At 33.4% G+C, this 26784-nt stretch overlaps 1 protein-coding gene across 1 annotated transcript in view; it reads left to right on the top strand.

Annotated features, from left to right (window-relative positions):
* Cad88C (cadherin 88C) overlaps positions 1-25458 on the top strand; it is a 29850-nt gene extending 4392 nt beyond the window's left edge. Inside the window, exons 5-39 of the mRNA XM_018537558.1 lie at positions 163-530; positions 700-838; positions 987-1242; positions 1450-1724; positions 1801-2126; positions 2301-2612; positions 2678-2951; positions 3089-3389; positions 3577-3772; positions 3952-4109; positions 4245-4426; positions 4592-4815; positions 4907-5095; positions 5199-5492; positions 5586-5825; positions 5935-6120; positions 6299-6435; positions 6833-7224; positions 7563-7827; positions 12768-12973; positions 13082-13323; positions 13514-13597; positions 13670-13795; positions 13876-14016; positions 14182-14305; positions 15932-16124; positions 16403-16646; positions 16799-16957; positions 17096-17422; positions 17524-17908; positions 18052-18280; positions 18432-18672; positions 18986-19208; positions 19381-19729; positions 20043-25458. Of these exons, the coding sequence (XP_018393060.1) occupies positions 163-530; positions 700-838; positions 987-1242; positions 1450-1724; positions 1801-2126; positions 2301-2612; positions 2678-2951; positions 3089-3389; positions 3577-3772; positions 3952-4109; positions 4245-4426; positions 4592-4815; positions 4907-5095; positions 5199-5492; positions 5586-5825; positions 5935-6120; positions 6299-6435; positions 6833-7224; positions 7563-7827; positions 12768-12973; positions 13082-13323; positions 13514-13597; positions 13670-13795; positions 13876-14016; positions 14182-14305; positions 15932-16124; positions 16403-16646; positions 16799-16957; positions 17096-17422; positions 17524-17908; positions 18052-18280; positions 18432-18672; positions 18986-19208; positions 19381-19729; positions 20043-25458 (13403 nt within the window). The remainder of the gene's footprint in view (positions 1-162; positions 531-699; positions 839-986; positions 1243-1449; positions 1725-1800; positions 2127-2300; positions 2613-2677; positions 2952-3088; positions 3390-3576; positions 3773-3951; positions 4110-4244; positions 4427-4591; positions 4816-4906; positions 5096-5198; positions 5493-5585; positions 5826-5934; positions 6121-6298; positions 6436-6832; positions 7225-7562; positions 7828-12767; positions 12974-13081; positions 13324-13513; positions 13598-13669; positions 13796-13875; positions 14017-14181; positions 14306-15931; positions 16125-16402; positions 16647-16798; positions 16958-17095; positions 17423-17523; positions 17909-18051; positions 18281-18431; positions 18673-18985; positions 19209-19380; positions 19730-20042) is intronic.
* The last annotated feature ends 1326 nt before the right edge of the window (positions 25459-26784 follow it).

Raw genomic sequence — 26784 nt, 5'->3', positions numbered from 1 at the left:
AGTTCAAAACAAAAACAAACTCTTTTGCGTTTAAATGTTTTGTTGAACGTCAATCGTTTTCAAAGATATTGTGACCTCGATATTTTTAGTATGAATGTAAGATATTCTGTATATAAGATTTCATGACTCTAATGTGTAATATAATAATAAATCTTGTTACAGTTCGTGCTGTGGATGGCGATAAGGGGATAAACAATAAAATCACTTACAGCATCACGAAGGGACCGAGATATTTGTTCGATATCGATGCGACTTCCGGCCTCGTGTTTACAAGAGCACAATTGGATAGAGAGGCTGAGGAGAACAGTGATGGCACTTTTATTCTAGAAATTACGGTAAAGGAAGTATCTAAGATTATTCCACCTCCGTCTGTTAGTACCGAGGTGACCATTATTCTTACCGACGTAAATGACGAAACGCCAACATTTAGAAGTATGTTATACCGTGCCGAAATAAATGAGAACGCGCCGGAAAATACACCAGTTAATTTCATTGGCGATGCTGTACCAGAAGTCTTTGATCATGACTTGGTAAGTAAGGGAATATAGTAAGAATTACTATTTAAATATACGAATTACTTTTTAAATAAAATTTGAACATTCGAAAAAATCAATATCTAAAAGGTGCTATTTTTTTTATAAAAGTTTTTTCTTATTAAATTTTGAGAACAATATTTACAAGTATAATACATTTTTTTAGGGTTCCAATGGCACATTTCGAATATTCATTGAAGGCGATGGTGGGATATTTGATGTAACACCGTTTCGCGGGATTAATGAGGCACCGTTTCTAATACGCGTTAAGGATTCGAGTAAACTTGATTTTGAAAAAATATCTGGTAAAGTTGTACACTCTTCTTTGTTAGAATTAGATGAACTATTATATAATATCATATATGTAAAATTAATGTCAATATATGAACGTTATACGTTCGTCTTGAGCGTGTATCATTTACGTATACAAAATAACGTATTTGATTTTTGCAGTGGCAAATTTCACTCTCGTTGCGAAAGAAATCACACCGGTTTCGCCGAAATATAGCGCGGTACCAGTTACGGTCTTTATAAAGGATCAAAATGATAATTATCCCGAATTTACGAAAGATATCTACGAGGTGTCGATACCAGAAAATTGTGCTACGGGAACGACTGTGGCTTGGGTACAGGCTTTAGACGCAGACAGCGATAATCTTGGAACACATGGAATAAGATATACAACTTTAGGCGGTAGCATTGCACATGCGTAAGATGATAAATTATTAAAATAGATTTCTTAGAATTTCTTCACATTATAATATAATTTTATATACAGATGTCTATGTTTATGAGTCAATAAAAAAATAATATTGGAAAGAGAAGAAAAGATTTGTATAATTAGGGAAAGTCTAATGTCAATAAATTATTAATAAAATAATAAAAGCATTGCTGTATATCAAATCTAACTTCGTAGATTGACGATGGATCCTCTTACCGGTATAATAACGGTCAAGCGTCCTGGGCCCAGTTTTGATCGAGAATTAGTTGCTCGACATTATCTCACTGTCGAGGCGCGAGATAATCTTGGAAAAGGAAATCGCAACGCTGCGCAATTGATAGTTAATATTGATGATGTTAACGACAACGCTCCTATATTTCTGCAAAATAAATACGAGGCAGTGTTGTTGGAGAATGAAGATCACTTTGAATCGCCTCTGATTGTCGAGGCATCCGATAACGATTTGAACGGTTTGGCAACGTTTAATATAATAAATAAAAGAATATATCTCTATCTATGATGTGTCATGCTTACTTATGTATACAGGAACACGAAACAGTGAGATAGTCTACGCTCTGGTATCAAGCGAATTTTCCCGAAATTTTACCATCGATCCGAAACGCGGCATTGTTACACCCACCCGTCCGTTGGATTACGAAGCTCTGCCTATTAATCAGGGACATAAAGAAACGATCATACGTCAATTAAGATTGACAGCGAGAGCTAGAGATATGGGCACACCAAGTCTGACTTCTGACGTTCCTCTAATGATTTACTTGAGGGACGTTAATGACAATGCTCCGGTTTTCGAAAGAATTTTGTATAAGAAAAATATTCCTGAGGATTCGCCAGGTGGCACGAGTATTGTACAAGTATGTAATTTCTATATAATATTATTAAATACGTTATGTGTGTGTAAGACGTCGTAAAATTATAGATAAAGTTCAAAGTTTTTAATTATATAGAAAAGTAAGAAATGAAAAAAAGATGAATATAATTAAGCATTATTGCGGAAAAACAACGAATGAAGAATTATTCGCATATAGGTAAAAGCGTGGGACAAAGATCTATCTTCGCCGAATAACAAGTTAGTTTACCGAATTCAGAGCGGAGCTGGAGACAAGTTTGTAATTAGTCCCGAGACAGGCGTGATCAGAGTAGCACCGGGTTCCAACTTAGATCCGGATCTTACTTCGTCGAAAACCACGAGATATAACTTAAACGTTATCGCCATCGACAGCGGTACGGAAATTCAACGAACGGCCGAGGTTCTCGTGAATATCACAATCCTAGACGTCAATAATAAACCGCCCGTTTTTATCGATCCTGGAACTGTCACTATCAGAGAAAACACTCAGGTATGTTATTAGACACTCTAATGATTTCTCAATTCTATAAATATTCAATAAATAAATGACTTTAGGTCGGTGCTTATGTTCATCGCATAATGGCACAAGATTCGGATGTAGCTCCGATTTTACGTTATCGCGTAGATCCCAACTCATCGGAAGCACGAAATGAGGAGGGTACTTTAATCAAAGTGCAAGAGTATGACTATCTAGCAGCAATAGAGTTAAATCCATTGGATGGCTTGCTACGTATAGTAAAGCTGTTAGATAGGGAAAGAGTAGAAACCATCAGACTAGGACTTGTAGTCGAGGATTTGGCTGCAATAAGAGGCTTGCAAACTGCATCCGGTTAGTTTTACGTTTGTATTATATAATTTATGATAAGGTCTTATTTCAAATCGTTATTGCAAAACTTTTTTAATGTTTCTGGAACTTTTGTGTCACAAAAATATTTTATTAAAGTACATAATACAAAAATTTTACAGCTACATTGAGTATAATTATCGAGGATGAAAACGACAATAATCCTAAATTCCGGAGACCATTTTACAGACGTTCTGTTACGGAAAACAGTAAAAATGGAGTTAATATCGTGAATATTGTTGCTGACGATGCCGATAAAAATCGTAGTATTACATATTCTTTACAAGGCCCGAGAGAGATCATTGACCTCGTGCATTTAGACCATGAAACCGGAGAAATGGTCGTCGCTAACAAAATCGACAGAGAAATGTATTCGTGGCTAAATTTAACTATCAAAGCCACAGATTCTGGAATTCCACCTCGGTGAGAATGATGCAATTTAGTAATTATTATGTTATGTAAATGGATTTGCATTAATTTCTCTGGACAATTCTTTTTTCATCTCATTATATTATTATATTTAATTTTAAAAACAACACAAATTTATAATTAAATAATAATTTGCCTACATTAAATAAATAAGTAACTTAAATTGTATTCAATTTTGTAGATCCAGTTTATCAGAAGTATACGTTCAAGTCTTAGATGAAAATGATAATAATCCGTATTTTGTGTCGAACATTAGTAATGTAACTGTTATGGAGAATTCAAAAATTGGCACAGAAATTGCTGTAATACAAGCTGCAGATTCTGATACTGGAGATTATGGAAAAATCACTTATCTCTTAGACAGAATATCATCTCAGGTAGTAACAACAAAATTTGCATTTTTATAATAATACACAAACATAAAAATTTTTCATTATTCTACACTTATCTATTATTTTCGGCGCATTTTAGCAATATTTAGTTTCATTGTTTTTCCACAAAGCAGTGCAATATAATACATAATTATGTATTAATTTATAATTGTTATTTCAAACAGGGGACTTTCGCTATTCACTCAGAAACGGGATCACTGACAGTGGCGGATGTTCTGGATTGGGAAATCAGACACAGTTATGTCTTGGTCATAGAAGCGTGGGATAATTATCAATTTGGTTATACCGCGGGGGAATCTCGAAATGCGTTTAAGCAAATTCAGTATGTTCACGAAATTTCAAAATATCATTCCTCAATTTATTAATAATATAAATACAACTCTAAATTAATTCTAATTTAATTTAAATTGTAAGTCACTGAAATAGTATCATTGTAAAGCAAAGCATGTTGTTTTAGAGTTACAGTCGTTGATGTGAATGACAATGCTCCGAAAATAGATATACCTCAAAATTGCGTCTCGATATCTGAATTTCATGACATACGGGACTTAATTTACGTTATAAAAGTGAAGGACGCTGATGACCCGACTACGCCGAATGGGCGCGTTGTAATTAGAATCACTTCCGGCAATGAATTAGGTACGTAATTAACTTTTGAATATTACCCAAATATAATATTCAATATCAGTAATGCATAATGTAATTAAGTACATATTACGAAATTTATAAAATTCTGCTACAATTAATGTATCTTCTCAAACATCAAATATATAAATTAGTTTCGAATAAAATTTTGGTTAACAGGTTTATTTATATTGGAACAAACTGACCACTGGACGGCAAAAATAAAAGCTGCGCAATCATTGAGAGGAAAATTCGGAAATTACACATTAAACGTTGAAGCACGCGATCTGGGAGTACCGTCCAATAAGGATAAAGGAATTTTAAAAATTTGTGTTACGGACTACAACGATAATCCTCCTTTATTCATCAGTCCCCAGCACAACACCACCATCCGTGTTCCAGAGGTTCGTGTTTCTGACTAATTTGCATAATGCTGTATTTCTAATATACACGAAACAGCGTTAATAATGTAACATAACAAAACGAATATTTCAGAACATAACAATAGGAAGTCCGATTATTCAAATTGAAGCAAAAGATGCCGATACAGGATTGAATGGCGATGTGCATTATCGTTTAAAACAGGATCTCGCGGGCCATTGGAAAACTTTTCGTATCGATGAGAAAACCGGCATAATATCCTTAAAATTACCGCTCGATAGAGAGACTCAAAAACTATATGAGGTATACCAACGCATATAATCGTGAAATGTAAACTGTATTTTATATCCTGTTGATTATTTATAAATTTTTTATTAATAAAATTGACAAATTATCCCTGACATAGATACGCGTCGAAGCATACGATTTAGGTACCCCAACACCTTTAAGTTCGGATCTCGATTTAATTATCTATGTGCGAAACATCAACGACTTCGAGCCGCAATTTTTAGTGAGCATTTTTAATGTTAACTTCACGGAAGAACAGCCGCCAGGGTCAGAGATGGTGTTACTCCCAGAAACATTTGATAATGACGACGTTGACGAATTGGACGATCCTCCCACTCAAGTCTGTTATTTCATAGTTGGCGGAAACAACGATGGACTATTTGTTTTGGATATTTATAAACATGAACTTGGCGTAAGTCGCTTATTAAATTATATTTCTTTTCTTATTTTTCGTATTTTTCATCTCTTGGTGACTTAAGAAGAATTGATATTATTTATTTCTTAGACTGCTAAGTTACTGAACAGAGAACAGCAAAAAGAACACGTATTGTTTATTAAAGCAACGGAAGATTGCAAGACTATGCCGGAAAATCAAACAACGTTCGATAAGACTGATGCTACTCTATTACAAGTCATTATAAAAGTTGACGACATTAATGACAACGCACCACAATTTATTAAAGATGTTTTTACGGGTGGTGTTACTACTGAAGCCGACTTTGGCACGCAATTTATGCATGTGAAGGTAGCTACAATTAGGCTCTAAAGGCAGTATTATATAATTAGTATTTAATTTTAAGTAATTAATATTTTTTTAATGCATTTAGATGCATTTATGTGAATGTATGTTATAGGCAATTGATGTGGACGCTGGCGACAACGCTATACTCAGTTATTATCAAGTAGGCAAAATTCACATGACGCTAACTGAAGGCTTCGAAAATGTGCAACTACAGCCCTTTTTAGTAAATAAAAATAATGGAGCGGTGAGCCTGAATTTTGATCCACAACGAGGGATGAAGGGCTACTTCGATTTCATGGTATACTTATTTAATAATATAAATTGTTTTGATAAAATTGATATATATTCTTGTATGAATACAAAAAGAAAATGCCGCACTTTCGATATTTTTTGTTATAACTTTATATCTTATTTAATATAAAATAATAAGCTAAGTGAAAGAGATGTTGCTTGTATAGAATATTTTATAAATACAGGTACTCGTTAACGATACATATGGCTTGCAAGATACTGCAAGAGTTTTTATTTATTTATTACGGGAGGATCAAAGGGTTCGTTTTGTTCTCCGTCAACATCCACCAGAAGTCAGAAGTCGAATTGAGACTTTCCGAGAGTAAGTAACAACACATTTTGCACGTATATTATATCAAGCTAAAAATTATAAATTTTTATTAAATAAAAAATTAATATTTTATCAATTGTAACATATAGATCTTACGTAAAGTATGACAAAATAAAATAGAACTTTTTTTTATTAATTATAAAAATTAATAAGAAGGCTCTATATGTATAAAACAATATAAAAATGCAAATAGGGCGTAGAGCCAATTATTTGGCTCTACGCCCTATTTGCATTTTTATATTTTTTTTATTAAACTAAATTTTATGTTTCAAATTTAAATCCCCTAAGTTTTTAAATAGTGAACTGAAGCTCATTTAATTTCCCCTCAAATAAGATTCAAAGATATTTCAGTCAAAGGTATTTCAACATCTAAATTCTCCATCCACAGAATTCTGGGTAACGTCACTAGCGCTATAATTAACGTTGATGAATATAAAGTGCATGAAAATCAAGATGGTTCCGTAGATAGAACGAAAACGGATTTATATTTGCACCTCGTAAATCGTCGGGATAATTCGATTCTCGAAGTATCCGAGGTCCTTGAGTTAGTCGACAGAAACATCGAGAAACTCGACAATCTATTCAAAGAGTTCAACGTCCTCGATACGCAGCCAGCAAAGCCCGAACCGATTATACAGTATGAACAAGCTGGAACAACTTTCTGGCTTCTCACGTTGACCCTATTTCTAGGAGCTCTACTGATTCTGTGTGTCGCTTTATGTTTGTCTCAAAGGGCGTCTTTTCGAAGGCAATTGAAAGCGGCAAACGCATCACCATTCGGTAACTTGAAATGCAAATATTATGACTATGTCTACCCGTTCTCTTCAACTCCTCTCTCTTTCTTTGGCTATTGTCCGCCACTTGTTAGAAGCTTTGTCATATTAATGCTTTACTTTTAGAATGTCTAACAATGTAACTAATAATGGTTTGATTTTTTTTCATCAAAAGTTTTAGAATTTAGAGATTTTATAAAATTTAGAATTTATTAAAAAATTTATTAAAGATTTCCTGCAATTTTTTTTTTAAATATTTGCAAAGAAATATTTTTTATAATTTTTATCACAATATTATATTTAATATTACCATAAAATCAGTTTAATTTATTATTAATTTCAAAGGTGCATCAGACTCGGAATTTATCAGAAGTCCTGGTCGTGTCCCGAATACTAACAAACACAGCGTTGAAGGATCAAATCCAATATGGATGCATGCTTATGAAAACGAATGGTTCAAGAACGACGAGTCGTTTAGCCATACGTCCGAAAGAGATTCTCTCGACGAGAATGCGCTTAATAACGAAGAAATGATGAATGAAGCTAACACAAACCAAAGATCTGAGGATAAACCATATTACATAGAGCCAAGAGTTTCAACTATTTCTAGGTATAAAGCTATTTTTGAAAGTGATTACTATATATACGTATATTGAACATATTAGTGATGTGATATTACGAGGATTGATTTTTTTCTATTTTTTTTTAATATCACATCATGAAGAAAATTCAAAGCGTCGGTATTATATCTTATATTTGCAATACGAATTCGTTACTAATATGTATAAAATGCATGGCATATCTATATGTACATATTTTTACTATTACAGTGTGGAAAGTATCAATATTCAAAATAATTTTGACAGAAATTCACCGATTTATTCAGGACAAAATACAATCGTCAATCCCTTAGGAAAACAGATTGAAACAACGGAATTATAGCAAATCGATAAGTTTTGAGATTACGCGTGATTCATGCTATGCCACTGATTATTCTTTAGACGTAGAATAAAACTAAGGATTATTTTGTAAATAATTACGTTACATAAAACTAGAAACGACTCCTCATCGACTGTTGTAGCTTTACATATAAGATTTCTGCAAATTATTTATTGTTACATATATATTTAATTCATAATTCATATGCCTTTTATGAATGAATTGATGTGTATGACACAAGTAAGGTATGTTACATTATGAGTGCTGAGTATTTTGAACGATTTAATTTATACTTTAATGTTAGTCAACATTGACTACTTGCACAACGACTTATGGTACACATTTTTGTACACCTTTGTATTTTTTATAGACAAATAAATTTTTTTCAGAAAATTCTGTGTTTTTATTTGTTAAATGAAATTCTTTTTTGCTTAGAGAGAAGAAAGAAAAACTACGTACATTAGCACCAGGAATCGGCATTATTGTAATATTTTTAGCTTTGATTAATGATTACTTAGATAATTATTAATAAAATTTGAAAATGTTCCAATTATTCGATTAATCAGTAATCAAAAAGGAAAATTATTTAATTACTTGATTAATTAGTATTCAGATATTACAGGAATAATTAATGTAATTAATTATGAAGTTAATCGCAATAATTCTTGCGACATTTGAATAATCAAATACCTGACATACATAACTAGATAATTAAAAAGTCTGAACTACGATCAAGAAATTATAATAAGTTTTATACGCACAGAATAGCAGGTCACTGGTTGAAAAGTTAGGTAGCCGAGGAAACGGTTACCTATTCTCTTATCGTCTTCCTGAACGTCAGGGTTGCGTGCGACCTCATGCTAATCTAAAGCAGCTATATAACCGACCGGTCAGTGGTCGACCACCTAGGTACAAGCCTCTTTAAGGCGTTATGGCGTCCTTTGGCCTTTCCATATTACATTCGCTATTATATGGCGTACATTCCGTCATGCCACTGAAAAGTTATCTTTCTTATTCGGCAATAATACTATATTAAACTACAAAAATATTTTATAAAATCTATGTATGCGTATGAATCTGATGCACTCGTTCATACAATTTATATTATTTTTATTTATATAATTAGTAAAACATAAATAAAAGTTAATAAATAATATTTGTAATAATAAGATATATGTATAAATAATGTTATAATAGTATTTTCCAGTTTAGAAACATACAATTAATACTCGTAATATCCAATTCTTATTGGACCGCTAAGTTTCAAACCGAATGAGACAAAATGCCACAGCGGTCTAAGCTGGATCACGGGTGCTTCTAAATAATTAAGTGTGAATTTATATACTACGTATGTAATTCTTTTATTGCGCGCCGAAATTTTTTCAGACTTGAAACGCAACACTTATAAACCAGTAATATGACGTTTCTATAAATAATATATTTGTATCATCACTCTATAATACTTTATATTAACACAAAAAATAGAAAAAAATAGTAGTTGTCATTTACGTATTATGATTATACCTTATTTGATTGGTTTGGACAATTGCAAGCATTCAAGAGCCCGTTACTAGTTACAAATAGTTAAGTGCACCTTTGATATTATGATGGAGGGGATGATCGTCGAACGTGACGTACACGTGACTCGTACAATCGCATCAACGTGGGGGGTGAACAGTACAACCCCTTTCACACGCGCGGAGTACGCGGCCGCGTGAAGTGTGCTTCCATGCGATCCTCGAGAATACTGTCTCTGGATCACGGTTGTTCGCTGTTTATTTCAGTGATTTCTTACAAATATGATTTTGGAATTATTTTTGGAAAAAAATAATGAACGTATAACTCGAAATCTACGCGCAAAAATAATGTTACATCGAAGCGAACGATGAAGAACATAATGCTAAAAATGTCGATAGGAAAGTTAATTTATTTTAAAAAATTATTTGCAAAAAAAACAAGAACTACGAATTTTTTCGTTTTGAAAATGAGTGTGTCACTGCCGAAAAAATAATTTGATCTGTGATCGATAAGTATTCGCGTAAACATGAACTGTTCGACGATCTCGTGATTATTTGTGTTCTCAGGTAAGTGTATGTATTTTTCTAAGTAGTTTTTTACTAATGTCGAATTTATATCGAATAAATTGCATGATAATAATGTTATTAATAAATTATAATAATATATTTAAATTTTTTCTTCCGCAAAATTGTTTTACAAACTTTCAATAACAATGTAATTTTTATAGTATAAATTTTATAATTATAGTGTTGAATTTCAAAGCAGTACAAAACACAATAATGACATTTTTTATTTCTCTCTGTCACAGAAAAAAATTAATCAGTATAGAACTTCTTAATCTTTAATATGAAACTAAGAACCATTTGTAGATTCCATTTTATGGTATATGTGTAATATATTATAATATAGATATCATATTAAATTAAATAATTCTTTTTTAATACAATTTGGCGGGAGATACTCTCGAAAAGCAGAAGATCAATGACTTCGCAATTAATTTGTAATGAGATATCGTTATTGTATATGTATAACGAAATGTTGATGGAATCGAGAAGACATATCGACATCCCTCACGTGCACTGAAACTTCGCGACGTGCAATATATACATCGAGCATACATTTATTTATTATATATTTATAAGCTCTGCTCGAAGGTTCATGTGGATTTTCAATCTCGTTCACGGATATCGATTCTAAGTATCCAGCAATGCTGGTACAGGTTGTGAAAAAGGAAAAGCCTATCGATCGTTCTAGCGTGGACACTGACCGGTAAAAATATACAGCAAGACAGTATGCGCGTGCCGCATGGACGGATTAAAGCCCACTTCATCGTTACACAAACAAGCCTCATTATAGATCTATGTAGGAAGTCAATGCTAAATATTCCATTGAATGTCTTACGTTTGGTACATGTACCCATGGAATATTTATGTAATGTCAAGTCATGAATAATTAACGAAGGATATTTCCAGATAGGAATACAGAGTGCATATTGTATGAGAGAAAACAAATACTTTGAATAAAGTTATATATATATATATATATATATATATAATGCTGTAATTATATAATAAATTCTAAATATGTACACGCGCGCTGTGACCACATCTTTTAAATAGTAGTGCTTCAATAATTAAAATGTAATATATGTATATATACATAAAGAACAAAGGTTTTGAAAAGAAAAACATTGTCAAGTATTTTGGAAGCTATCAAATATTATATAAATACATATTTTTGTAAAATTAAAAATTTAAAATAATAAAATAATTAATAAATTTCGCTCGATTTTTTTTTGCAATAAAAATTAAATAATTAAATGGTCTAAATCGAGTTAAATGGATTTAATAATCATAATCATTGTTCATATAGATATGTAATATATCTGCGTTCAACTCGATCGGACGAACTCACATAACTTACAATGTACCTCGCATTGAGAACAGGAGAATCAATCCGAACTATCGATATATCAATATATGTCTGTAACGCTTATAAGAATATTATTAATCCAACGGCGCAAACATCTGTAATAATCACTAAAGAAGAACTTGTGAGTCTCGAAACGTACAACATTTTTGTTAGTTAGTTTTTTTATATTGTAAATTTACGTACAATGATTATGATTATTAAATCCATTTAGCTCGATTTAGACTGTTTAATTATTTAATGAAATAATTGATCAATGATGATCAAATAATTTGATAGGTTTATCTCTAAGTTAAGTATTTATTTAGCAATGTCACGTATTAGCAACACACTAGACACACGCCTTAGATCCTTTTTATTATTCTATAAATTTTTATTTTTTATTCTTTTTTTATCTTTTGAAACAAAAATATAATTAATGCATTAAAAAATTATATATGTACAAAAACCTAGAAATAATTTTAGAAAATAATTATTAAAAAAATTTATTTTCACATTTTATTACATATTTTAAATACATTCTACATATAAAAAACATTATATTATTACGGTTATATACTTTATAAGTCAGCCTGAGATCGGAGAAAAAAATACAGCCGATAAGTGGTAAAATATGTCATCATAAAGTTTCTGTGTCTGCAGAAGCACGGATGTACTGGACATAACAATATATTAGTTCTGTTATGTACGACTGATGACCCACATTTCCACATTCACTTTAACAATCGCATGTTATACTGACATACAAAAAAATTTCTGATGAAAAAATCTTATCGAGAATAATAATAAAGTTATATAAAATAATTCAAAAATAATAAAAAATTACAATATTATTAGGAAATGAAAACAGATTCCATTATACGATTATCTTGACAATATTATACTTTATAATGTGAATCGAAAACAAGAACACTTAATATACTGTTTTGAGACGCGACAATGAATACTCACGACCCCATTCCATGATCATAAAATCGATATCTACATCTTATCAAAACTTGCCATCTTTTCGTTATTAATGTCGATTATACGTGGATTATAGAGATATAGCATTACCGATTTGTGCTGTTACTTGCTTTATATTTAACGCTCTTTTATATTTCTTATACCTTATGTCGTACGTTTTATATGGAATAAGAGAAAGGACTTTACCCTCTTTTTTAGAATGCCCTTCGTAAGAGCATGGTTTAAGGCTTGGGTTTATTTGGGGTTCATTTGTGGTTGGGGCAAAAGTGCACGACCACGTTTCGATACATCTACGGATATGGGATTGGTATTGGTTCCAGCCGATGCCGAAGTCGATTCCGTCATTTTTCGATTACGCGCCACCGATCAGGATGCGGACTTTCCTCTCGTGTTCGAAGTAACTGGTAATTAAAAATAAAAAAAAAGAAGAATAAATACAAAAGTAGCGATCGTTATCAAAATTCGACCAGTAATAAGGAATTAAAATAATGATTTTTCTATTTTATTTGCAGCAACAATTACACCCGTTGTAAGAATCGACAACTTGCCGTGCACGTTGTACAACAAAGTCTGTCAGGCTAATGTAATTTTAACGAAACGCCTTATGCCGGGACGTCTTCACGATTTCGCCGTCAGGGTTCGGGATACTAAGGGAGACTCGAATTCGATGCAGGCTACCATTTCTGCAACGAACGCTACTACCTCGCGTGATAAAATATTTCCTCACATTCCTTCCCTAATAATGGTACCTGAGGTATATAATTATTAATGGCTCTTCTAACAACATTAATTAGTGCGTAATTACTCCGACCTTTATAGATGTAACGCTCTACGAACTTTTGCACGTGGTCATTAATTATCGGTGTAACATATCTATATATAAGTAACAAAATGTATTATTACGCAACGTATAACATTAAAAATGAATGCAAAACGTATTACAGGATGCTAAACCAGGCAGAGAATTAGATTATCTTCTAGTACGAGCGAATTCTTGGAGCGGCAAGCCAGTTTACATCGAATTATGGGTGTGTGTTTAATGGTTATTTTGTATTTACGTTTAATAAGGCGTAATATATAAGGATATAACGTCGTTTTAGCAACCGAAAGAACTTTTCACTATTCGGCAACGACAAACACCCACGCAAACGCGCGGAGTCATTACGCTAATCGGCGAGTTGGACTTCGAGACGCAATCGATGTATACCCTCACCATTTACGCGACGGTATGCATAATTGTCCTACGAATAAGCATAAAATACGCGTGTAAGTGCGCACGTCACCGGTAGAATATGTTTCCACGTAGGATCCTTACACGGAACCCGGAAAAGATACCAGGAACATCGCAGGACTGAATATTGTTGTCATAGTGCAAGACGTACAGGACGTGCCGCCAATTTTTACTCTAGCACCCCCTTTAACCAGACTTAATAATTCTGTACAAATCGTAAGTTAAATATATCACTTTTCAACTTGCTTTATTTACTTTAATTTAGTTGGTCACATAAAGAAAATATATGTTTGGGTGTTTTATGTTTTACATATAAATATCGATAAAAATGATATTATTTAATCACAATAACATTTCTGATTCGTGTGTATCTATTTTTAGGGGGACGTGATACTACGAGTTCACGCGGAAGATGGAGATAAAGGAGTACCGCGTGAAATCACGTACGGTCTGGTGTCCGAAGGCAACCCTTTCATACCATTTTTCAACATTTCGGAAGCAACTGGTAAGAAACTGTTAAACTTTCAATATCTCTTACGTATAATTCGACGAAAAGTTAAGAGAATTGAGAGAAAGTAGTTTCGTGTCGTCGATTGTGCTACATTTTATTCTGAATCCTTAGTTGCGTGCGTTCTAATTATGCTACGTAAGTTGAACGTGCTCAAAGGTTAAAAGACTTCTCCTATCGCGCAGATGCAAATTAGAATTGTAAATGTAATTAATTTACTCGACGAGTTGAGTCATCGCTAATTCTTCGATCTATCGCACGTCTCGCGTCATTTCCATCTGACAATCTCGATGACAGAAAGAAGTAACGGTGCTGATTCATATATTCCCCTTCGGTATACAAGGACTGACCTCATTCCGCGAAAAGCGCCGGACAATGATTAAGCAGGGAAATTTGTTCGCTACTGTTCCACCGATGTCGATCTTCCATTTCTTGATAGCGAAGTAATTTGTTTTACTTTCCGCTAAGAAATCACATGTATTCACGGACTCACGCAAGCATTCTTCATTTTTTTTTAAATAAAAATCTTATTGTCAGACAAAAATTGCAACAAAATCTTGATACTTATGAAAGTTTTATCGATTCAAGATATATTCTAAATTGATGACGTATAAAAGCAAAGTATACGAATATTTTCATTACGAATCTACAGATTAACAGAATAATTTTGACAAATAAACAGAATTTTATTTTTTTCATAAATCAATATTATTCTTTTTTTTTTTTTAGTAAAGACTATTTAATGCACAAATAAAAATTTATATTTGCGAAACTTTTGTTATCTACAATCGTTTCTTGAAATATTAGATTTTTCGTAGAAATCCAAGTAAGTCAGACAAGAACGCGAAAAATTGGCGAGGAGTAAACAGAAGGAGCTGAAGGTGGTCGGAATAAGTCTGGACAGTCTACGGCTAAGTATCGATCGTTCTCAGGGGTCACTCTCTGCTTTTCAACTTGCGATGCTTATCATTCCGTGGCAAGGAACATGCGATACGTACTACGACTCCTTGCGCGTGCGAGTTCCACCTACATCCAGTGGTATACACCAGTATACACATTCATCCGTCGCTGCGAACGATTTCTTAAGTCGATTCCACGGGTACATTATGTAAAATTATTGCCGGTCAGCGTGCGTGTACGATACGAGGCGAGACGAAGAAGTAACAAGGATAACAGAATTCGCGTCCATTATTTCCGCGATGTTTTATTCATATTAAGAATACTCTATATAGCGCATCGCTATAGTAGTCCTCTAAAAAATAATGAATCATCTAACACAGAAGTTGCGCGCATAGGAATACGAGAAATTATAAAATTACGTTATATGATACACAAGATTTGCAAAATGTGATAAATAAATGTTGCAAAAAATATTAATTTTAAGGGAAACAATATTTTAAGCAGAAATGTGTAGAATTTTAGCTAATAAGTAGTAATGTAAGTAATAATATGTTATAGTTGTATAATTTGCGATATCGAATAATAACATTTTTCGAAAAATATTTTTCATAATCATGTCATTGATATATGTTATCAGTCTATATCAAGGAAAATTTGTTAAATGAAAAATTAGTTGATTATACATTATGAATTACACGAACATAAATCACTTGCGATGTTTAGGTGAGATTGTTCTCGCTAAACCTTTAGAAGAACTCACGCAAATTACTCACGTTGGTGCACCAGTCGTGCTCACTGTTGTTGCTGAGGAAATACGAAGATCTAGAGACGAGCCGCCGGCTCAGGCAACGGTTGTCGACGTTGGTTTTCTTCTTGGAGAACCAGGCAATAGTCCGCCATATTTTGAGAATGATAAGTTGGTACCTGATCATTTTAGTAACGAGTATTTAATAAGAGTCAGGGCAATGTTTTTTCGTAATTATTTAAATTTTAATTAATAAAATCGTGACTTTTAATTTCATTGCCTTTATATACTTTACAAATTATTAATATTATTACGCTTTTTTAATTTTCTGTGCAGCATTTACGTTATATTGTTTATAATAAATAGTACAATTTCTTAATAATATATTATTTCGTTACACATTTATAATATTTATTAATATTTAATACATATATGTATTATTTGTGTAGCTACGTTGCATCGATATCAGAGAATTTAGATCCAGGTTCTGTCATAATGTTCTCTGAGCAATATTCGACTACAGTCCGTGATGAAGATATCGGTAAGGCTGGTGTTTTTGCATTGAAACTACAAAATAACAATGGTACTTTTGAAATAAATCCGACTGTTGCTGAAAGAACAGCAAATTTTATTCTTATGGTGCGAGACAATACACTCATCGATTACGAGATGCATGAAAGTTTATCTTTTAAGGTATGTTTAAATAAGTAAAATTTATAAAATGTCATAAGGTATTTCTAATACAAAGATAATGGATAAAATAATTCAACATAAAAATTCAATGTAAAAATAACGAAAATGAGTAAAATTTATTTAAGACGCATATATTTTCATGTATGATGTAGATTATTGCTCAAGAAGTTGGTCCAGCAACAAATTTATCAGCATCAGCAACAGTCGTAATATTTATACAAGATGTTAATGATAATTCGCCCGTCTTTGATGAAGAATCTTATGAAATTACATTATCCGAAAACGTCACCGCTGGAACACGGGTGATTCAGGTAATACATAATTAATGCTGCTTCAAATAAATATAATAAAAATAAATCTCCAAACTTGACTTTACTATTTTTGGTTTGTATAATTACATATTTAACAATATATGTTATAATTCGAAAAAATCATAATTTTACTGACAGGTGCATGCAACTGATAAAGACACTGGACTTTTTGGCAGTATTCGATATACGGGCATAATAGGACAAGGAAGTGATGCTTTTGCAATAGACCCTGATACGGGATTAATCACGGTTGCAATGGGATCGTCTTTGGATCGTGAAGTGGCAGCACAGCTGCAATTAACTGTAATTGCGCGTGACGAAAACGGTAAAGGTAACACGGGTGAAGTACCTTTGATAGTAAATTTATTGGATGTAAATGACAACGCGCCAATTTTTGAGAAAAATTCCTACGAATTTACATTAAATTCCGATTTGACGAATTTTTCAACAGCTGCTATTATCAAGGTAAATCTTAAAATTTTTTTAAATTCCATTTTAATTGATTTCTATTCATAAGATTTTCAATAAATACATTCGATATTTCTATGAAAAACATTTTAATTCAGGCCACCGATGCTGATGCCGAACCGCCGAATAATGAAATTCGTTATGAATTAATTCATGGGAATTATGAAAATAAATTTTATTTAAATGAGATTACCGGAGAACTGACGTTGCTGTCACCCATCACGAAGTTCAGGCGAAAGAAACAAAGTATCTACGACAATTTTTCGAAGAAATTACATAAAGGAACACAAAGTCTTCAACCAAAATACATAATACAAGAGACTGTAAAAAATACAACAGTATCTTTGAATATGGCAAATTCAACGGAAAGCGTTCTGATCGAAACCGAATTAAAACGCCAAATTAGCGAGATAAAAAAGCATCGAAGAAAACGAGCGGAAGCTGAGATTTTATATACTTTAACTGCCAGGGCGTATGATCTTGGTGAATATTCATATACTAAATGAAGTTAACGAGTGAAATAAATAATAAACAAATATTGAAAGTTTTGTAAAAAATTTGGTTATATATAAACCAAAGGATACTTTTTACTATTCTCTTTTCTTCATTAACGCAATTAATTCTAGGTGTACCTCATCTCGCGAGTGAAACAGAGATCTTCATCGTTAGAGGCACTACCATGGAAGCTCGCATAATGATGTTTGTGGTTCCGGGAGAACATCCAAATTTAACGAAAACCGCAGAGACATTAGCTACTATCACTGGTGGACGAATTACCGTACTAGACACACGTCCTTATGTATCAGATAATAAAACCGGCGTAACAATCAGTCCTGTTGCAGCGGGAGAAAAAAGGTTGATAGAATTAATAAAATTTATTGGTTTTATATTTTTAAAAATATAAATTTAAATATTATTTGTTTCGAATCAACAATGAAAGTTAGAAAAATTTAAATTAGTATATCAATCATAAATTATTTACATTTTTATTCTTTTCTGCTGATAGAACAATCATCGTAGCCCGCGTCGAACAAACCGAAATCGGCACCCCTCTGGTAGATGTGGAAAAAATTCGCAACACATTAGCCGCGAATGGGGTGGGCATCATCAATGGCGCAAGCACCGCCAATGGGTCTATGACATACTACGAGACTACCACGAAACTTCCAATCGATGGAGTAACTCACAATGGGGGAGACGCGGGGACCTATGTAAACAAAACGATCAGCACCGTAACAGACGAAGTAGTGAGTAAACGCTAATTGCCCGCACTCGTTAACTTCATCGCGTGACACGTCAGTTTGTATTTAAAATTATATTGATGTACTTTTCATAAATATTGTGTTACTTATTAATTTAATTTTTAATTAGTTTAATTATTAATTAAATTTATTTTTATAGACAATTTCCTAACTTTCTATATGGCTTATAAATTGTTTATAAACGTTATTATTTTATTCATTTCGAGATGTTCTGAATTTTCATAAATTATATTTTTCTTTTATTCCAATTTGATCATTTTTTATTTTAGAAAAATAAGAAATCAGGGTTTTTTTTCAGATTGTGTACAAAGCGGAGAATAAGTTACTCTTTTGGTTACTGATTATTCTGGGCCTGTTAATGTTGTTGGCCATAGCGGCGCTCATCATCTGTTGTATATGCCCAGGCTGCCCATTTTACATGGCACCTAGAAAGCGCAGAGTTCATTCGTCGGAAACGCTTATAGCTCGATCCGATGGTCGACCTAAACGGCATCTTCATCGGAAACCGCTTGCAATCGATAGTAATTATTCTTTATCAACTCTATTTCGTTTTCAAATATTCAGATATGTTTCCTCAAAATAATTTTTTTGTAAATATTATTATACCCACATTTAGCTTCACGTGTTTTATAAGTTAGAGATTATCTCTGTATAAAGAAAATTTATGATTAACAAAATCGATATATCAAATAGTAATCACATCAAACGGAAGAAAGCATGCTTGGAGTGCGGATCCAACTCAAAGGAACTGGCAATTCAATCGTCGAAACACAAAAAATGATGGCTTAGCATCGCTTCCTGGTGATGTTATGTACATTTCGGAGCGTCCCCCAATCGACCAAGCAAATGTAGAATCATTAAGGCTACGTCAAGGCCCAGCCTACGATACTTCGAGGAGAAAGAGATTCGAAGAGCAAGAGGGAATATACGTACAGGATGTCGAGAGGAAGACTAGAGATTACGAAGCTACGGAAGCAGATTCTTTGCAAAGGCACGAAATCGAGCGTGGTTCGGACATTCAGCGTCGAGCTTACAGACAAAGGTAAATAAAACGTACATTATCACGTAATAATATAATACATTAGACTTTTATTATATTTTAATTTAGCTTATTAAAATATTTACCATTTTTATTATCAGAAATTTAAATTCAATCTCAAAAAGTTTATTTTCATTAAAATATTATGTCTTAATTCTTTATAATTATTTTCTATTTTATAATAAATTTTTTTTTACATATTTACGCATTTAATGATAAATAACAAATTTAAAAATAAAAATTTTTTAAATATTGCAATAAGATTTCTCCCAGCACGAAAGACTAATGATACATTCTATATTATTCCATATTACAGATACGTCGATCCGGAATTAAATAATGAGATGGCGATGAGAGAGCAACATTTTTATCGTGAGGGTAACGCAGAGGTGCTGCAATTAGTAACACGCGGACAAGTGGAGGATAGAAGTCAACATCGCCATTATCCAACTTTTATAGTAGATGGCAAGAATGTACTTTTGGAGCGGTTCATGCAGGATCAAAAAATGCGACACGAACTGCCCATACAGGAACCCGAAATAGTACGCACCATCGACTCTCATCAACGTTCGAGAAATTTATATCAATCCAAGCAGGAAATTCTTCTCTTACCAGAAGAACTGGACGTCAGACGTCGACGTGCGGAAGAATTAGAATCAAGTGCGCAAAAGCTAGCGATGGACGATAAATACGCGGCGCAAAACATAGATGCGGAATTACAGATGCGGGACGTTCGTCACCAAGAGATTTCGACAAATGTACCAGGGATATCGCCCAAAGATAGACCGTCAATCGTAAAAGACCAAACACAATCCACGACGATGCAGTCATACACGTTTCATGATATGGAACTGGCAAGACAGAACGCTCTGTTGACAAGGATACTATTGGAAAGGGAATCTAGACATGCTGGTGGCGTAATGATGGATACCGCAAGTTACTTAGAGACTCAAAGTCTTCCCGGACAAGTGGCAATCGGGACGCAAACTGACAGAGTTGCTGCGACACAAACAGACCGACATGTCCGAAGTAGAAGTGACAATGACGAATCCGATGAAGATATCCGAAATCGAAAAAAGATGAAGAAACGCCACGGCGAAAGCGAATTGAGAACGCGATGGATGAAAACGCCTATCAAGGAAGAGGAAGGTCCATGTTTCGACAAACGACTGAATATCTTGAGGAAGAAAGTACAAGCAGTGAAGGAGGAACGAAAGGTACTAGAGCCTAAAGTGCTGCGGGAAATCTCAGATTCTCTCGACGAGAATGGAAGTACCTGTCGTGAGAAAGCAAGAAAGTCAATAAAAACTTGTCAGCAGTACACCGAAAAGAACAATATTGGATATAAAGTACTAGGCGAGAAAAATGGTTCTTCTTCATCAACCGAAGCAGATAAGCAATACGATAAATCTTCTGATGAGAAAAAAGTGAAGAGCTTGTCCTCTCCTGAAATAAGTATCGATCATGGAAAATATATTCGTGAAACGACAGAGAAGAAAAGTACCAAGAAAGAAAGTAGAATAAAGAAGCAAAGAAAGGTAGAATCCGTAATAAAACCTAGTTTTCGAGTTTTAGAAAGAGAGATTACAATGTTGACGAAGAAACTGAGTAAACTCACTGATAAAAAAGTACAGCAGACCTCTACTGCTGGGTCTGAAAGTACAAGTCAAGAGAAATCGAAAACCTCGCAGAATTCCAATAAAAATTCGGATCACAGTACATCGAAGAAAGCAGAGGACTCAAAGAAGTATAAACGGTTTGAGATTTCTCCAAGTATATCAAAAGAAACAAAGAGAGAAAAATTTAAATACCAGCAACCGCAGATTATGAGTGCTGGTAGTTCCGAGAACGAAGATAAATTCGAAAAACCGGAGAAGTCGAAATTAGCTTCTCACCAAGAAGTTGCGAAACACAAACAAACAAGTAGCCATACGAAAGCGAAAAGACAAACGCTTGAAAGTAAAGAACGCAAGAAGCAAAGCATACAACAGGATCGAGAGTTCGAGAAGCGCAGAAAAGCAGCAAGTAAAGAAAGCTGCAGGCCAAAGACTGAGAAAACTACTAAAGTAACATCGCGTATGCAAAAGTTAGCAGCGATTGGTCGTAAGGAACATGTTCATGTCTCGGAGGAACCGAGCACGAGTACAAGTTCCGATCGTATAAATGGTAAAAAGGACTCGTTCATGAGTCGGGACTTCGACAAGAAAAGCACGGAATCTTCAGAAATTCCATCGAATCACGCGGATCAACAAAAACAGAGGCTACACATGAGCGAGAAATTTTCTGATGACTTCGTGATAGAGCCGCAGAGAAGAGACATCGATCAGCCAAGCGTGTTTCTTCCAACAATGAGCAGAACCGTAGATAAAGAAAACGTTGTGAGCGGTAAAGAAGATACCGAAATAATACAACAATTTTCTGACGATTTCGTAATAGAACCACGGATGAAAAAGCTAGAACATCAAATGCAAGCTACGATTGAAAATGAAATTTTCAACAGCAATGCGTATCACGATTTTGACAAAGAACATTTGACGTTAAAGGAAACTGCTGAAGATCTCGCAATTCGTCAAAATTTGGAAGATACGAAACACAAAATTGAGACAATATTAGACATGTCAAGCAAAGAGCAATCTGAATTATTTGAAGTCTCTACTAGAGAGTTTGAAGACAGCAGCAAGAGAACAGTACCTTCGGATTCTCTTATCACAAAAGCATTAGAAGAAACAGAGAAAGTGCCATCTTATAGTGAGAAAAGCGCTGTTGAAAGAAGAATAGCTTATATATCTGAAAAGCATAAAGAAATAGCAGAAGAATCTTTTTATAAAACCGAACAGGAAATGTTAGAAAAAGAGGAAGTTACACCGAAAAAAGAATTACATAAAATACAGAGATCAAAAGATGCCGAAGAGACTGTAAGCGAAAAAGCAAATGCATTGGAAAAACATATAGAAAGTTCGATAAAATCAGTTGATAGACCAGAATATATAGAAGAAGAAAAAGAAGAAGATACAAATGGATATATGTCATTATATTCAAGTGAAACAGACAAAATTGAAGAGTTGCATAAAACTGAAAAGGATCAGAAAGAAGAAGTAAGTCTTGAATCAGAGAATCATATTAAGGAAATTTCAACAAGAACAGATATTGGACAGATGGTGGAAGAATTAATGCAGAGAGAAAATGAAGAGGACTTGTTACGTGAAATTAAAAGTAACGTCGAGAAACCAAAAGAATATGTAATTCAGGAATTTGATGTAGAGAAAAGAGAAGAATCAACAACTACAACATCTGAAGAACCGTTCGATACCAGTCGATCTTTAACAGATGATACCAAAAATTTAAATAATTTTCAGAGAGCATTTGCAATCGATGATGATACATTATTATACATTGATGAAACTAGTGACGAAGCATCAAAATCAGATCATGATTCGACTCGATCATCTGAGCTCACCGAAATACCAGATATCGTAAAGAAAACTACTGATAAAGATGAATTGGAGTATTTAAGCGACGATCTTACTGTCAAACCAGAAATTGAAAGCCATGAAACTAAGAAAGAACTGTACATATCTCCTCAAAGATTATCTGACACCCACAAAACGAAAGAAGAGAAACTTGATGAAGATAAGTTCCTCACATCTTTAATGGACCCCGCTACTTCCAAAAAAGAAGAATTACCTTTTCAAAAAGGCGAAGAAACGACAGAAAAAATATCTGCATTAAAAGAAAGATCTGATGAAGAAGCTTTTACTATCTTATCAAGTACTTCTTTTGAAGTACTTGATAAGGAATCTTCTACCGATTTGTTGCCGAAAGACTCGAATCTGCAACCGACTGTCAGTGAGCCAGACATGATGGAGAGTTTTGTAATAATCTCTAAGAGCGCAGCAGTCGTAGAGCCACAAGACGAAGGACAGCAGCAAGCAGACGTAAGCGTTCCAATTTTTAGCAGCTTTATTGATGATATACTCGATGTTTCGGAGGAGAGCGACTCATCCAGTGATGTTTCCAGGAAAACAACATTGACCGCGAGACCTTATGATACTCCGCGTCATCGGCAAAAATGGCAGCAGCAAGAAAGCATTGAAATAGCGGGAATGTCTGATATAAGAACTTTCAGAGATGAAGAAGACGCAAGAGCAGAAACCGAACTAGAAGAGGATACAGACAGTAACTTATCGCTCGATGAAATTGAGAAGACAGAAGATTCGATCACAACTGAATCAACGAGTGACTTAAAAGAAGATATAGAAATCGCTATTACATCTGAAAGGACTTTCTCTGATGAAAGAATTTCGTCCATATCTCCTTTAAAAGAAGGAAACGATAAAGATAAAGCACATAAAGATTTCGAATCAAAAATCGAAATTGAAGAACCAGAAACTGATATAAAATTGGAAATAAAAAATGTATTGACAACAATTCAAGATATAGTTCCTTTAACTTTAAGTATTCAAGAATTAAGCGGTATATCAAAAGAAAATATTGATGATGAAATTTCCGCAATCAAAGAAGACACACAATCTAAAAGCGAGATTCTCACACCTCGTAAAAAGTCCGAAAAATCCAAATCTGTGAAACAAGATGATAAAAGTACAACTACGTCGCTCTCAAGCAAATCTGAGCAAGTAGATCTGAAAAAAGATAAAATAATAACTGAAAACATTGAAATGGACAAAACTAAAACTAAAGACGCTGAGATAGACAAAGTAAAAAGCAAAGAAAGTGATATATCGTTAACTCCGAAAAAATATATTGCGAAAAGTATACCTTCCGAACGTTTCGTGAAGAAAACAAAGAAATCTGAACGATTGAAGGCGCCTTCACCCGGTGAGAGAAAACGGGTTCTTGATAAATCAGAAGAAAAAGCTACACCGAGTTATTCTCAGCGTCGATCTCGTAAATTTATCGATGATTCAGAGAAGCAAACAAGAAGTAGTGAATCGCAAAAGCGATCGCCACGAAGGGAAGAAGAACAGCATTCTCGAAAAGAGCAGGTATCTAAATCAAAATTTAAGACAGACAAGAAAGTTACAATTCCTCCGAAAACTGGCGAAGTCGATACGAACAAAACGCAATCGAAGTACATGGCCTGGTACAATAAGAAACGCGAGGAAGCGGAGAAAAGGAGATTGGAGAAGAAAGCAGCGGATGACGAAGAACAGCTACCACGCTGGGTAAGTAGAGGCTTGAAGCAAACGACGAAGCAAAGAGAGAAGTTAACAATGGAACGCAAAACTTCAGAAATGACGCCGCGTACCAGACGCAAGATCAAACCTCTGGTGAATGTCGAATCCGAACAGCTAAAGGCCATTGTGCGTCAAGGACGACAATTAAGAAGAGCCGAGGGTAGTCTCAAGGAGGACCCGACGATTCAGATATTCGCTAGACCACCGCCGGTCTCTACTTCGGACACGCAGCATCGTCTGCTGCAGCACTCGGAATACAAATACGAGAGAATACCACCTCCATTTTATCTTCATCCACCCCCGGCGCCGCATCCGTCGCCACAGTTATCCCCAGAAAGATGTCTTGAAATGCAACCGAGTGGAGCGCAATACGAACAATCCGAAAGTGATCTGCAGTCAGAAAATGCAGCATCATTCCAAAGTGGCGGTCGTCTACGCCATCAACAACTTCTCGAGAAAAAAAGCGTCTTCGATATCGCGTACAGCGAAGCTGCGCCATCGCAACTTCGATCAGATAGCACAACTCCCCCGTCCTAACTCGAGACATTATATAATATATTCTTCGTATTATTTATATACATATTTCTATAAAAAATAGATATGCAATATAATATTGAATATAGTTACTTATTTTGCAAATATATAAAATTACTTCAATACATTTTTAATTGTGAAATTATCCTTATGTAACATAAAAGTTAATAATTTTATACATACTTATATACAATTAAACATAGAAAAATCAAATGTCTTGTACATATGTTTTTTTTAATTTTTTTAACTATTGATTATTATACAATACATAGCATTAATTTTTTTAACTACTCTTATTCCTTTACTGCCGATGAAATATTATACAGATTTATCTTTAAGAAAATGTAGTATAAATTGATTACCAAAATTTTATATTAAATTTTATTCCAGTATATATTACTAATGTTTGTATTAATACTTGTAAATATATATCTGTATCAAAATCTATAAGTATTGTATTTAATTTATTTTTTATTTTTTTTCTATTATATTAATTCCATTTTCTATTCTTTTTCTATTTAAAGTATAAATTATCTACATAATAAAAAGTAAAAATATTATCTCATGATTGCTCCGATGTTACTTTATAGGTTTCCTCTTCATCTTATTATTCGATTACTTCATTTCATACATGTACATATGCAAAACAAACTCGCAAAAAACCATTAAGCACAATCTCATGTGGTATTACTTCATATCAAATTTTTATATCTCAAGAAAAATAAAATTATGAAATTGTAATAAAGAAAATCTTTTAGTTTTTGCAAAGAACGATCCTTTCATTTATCAAAATTACACAATTTTTCTTTTCGTAAAATAAAAGTTTAAAAAAAGAGAAATAATAATAAATTGTTTATGTTTAATTTTCCAATCACAGACAAGTATAATCTTTAATTAATCTTCATAGTACGCTTTATTTAAAGTTACATAAGAAAGGATGAAGAATTTTATATCTAAAATATACTCAAATTCTTCCGGAAACAAAATGTGTATAAATTCTTCTCTAAAAGTTTTAACAAGATTAAATTTTTTAAAAAAACATTACAAAACAGCGCGCTTGCAAAATTTAATTTGACTTTTAAATTTAATTTAAAAATTGCTTTAGGCATACAATAATAATGTATAATATATAATTCGCTAAAAGTTACATTGTTTAATCAGAATTTATCATGTATGTCTATATGTATATACATACGTATGTGACGACTTGTAATAATCATATGCACTGAAGTCTAGTGAAACTAACTTCTGCCATTTCTGCTTCGCTGTTACAAAAATATCCGTCGACTTTACCAGCTTCTTATCTTCTGCCAACCACAATTTATCTCA

The sequence above is a fragment of the Cyphomyrmex costatus genome, unplaced genomic scaffold, assembly GCF_001594065.2.
Source record: "Cyphomyrmex costatus isolate MS0001 unplaced genomic scaffold, Ccosl1.0 scaffold18, whole genome shotgun sequence".
In the NCBI taxonomy this organism is placed as follows: domain Eukaryota; kingdom Metazoa; phylum Arthropoda; class Insecta; order Hymenoptera; family Formicidae; genus Cyphomyrmex; species Cyphomyrmex costatus.
The sequence above is the reverse complement of the archived record's forward strand: the minus strand, read 5'-3'. Positions and strand labels throughout refer to the sequence as shown.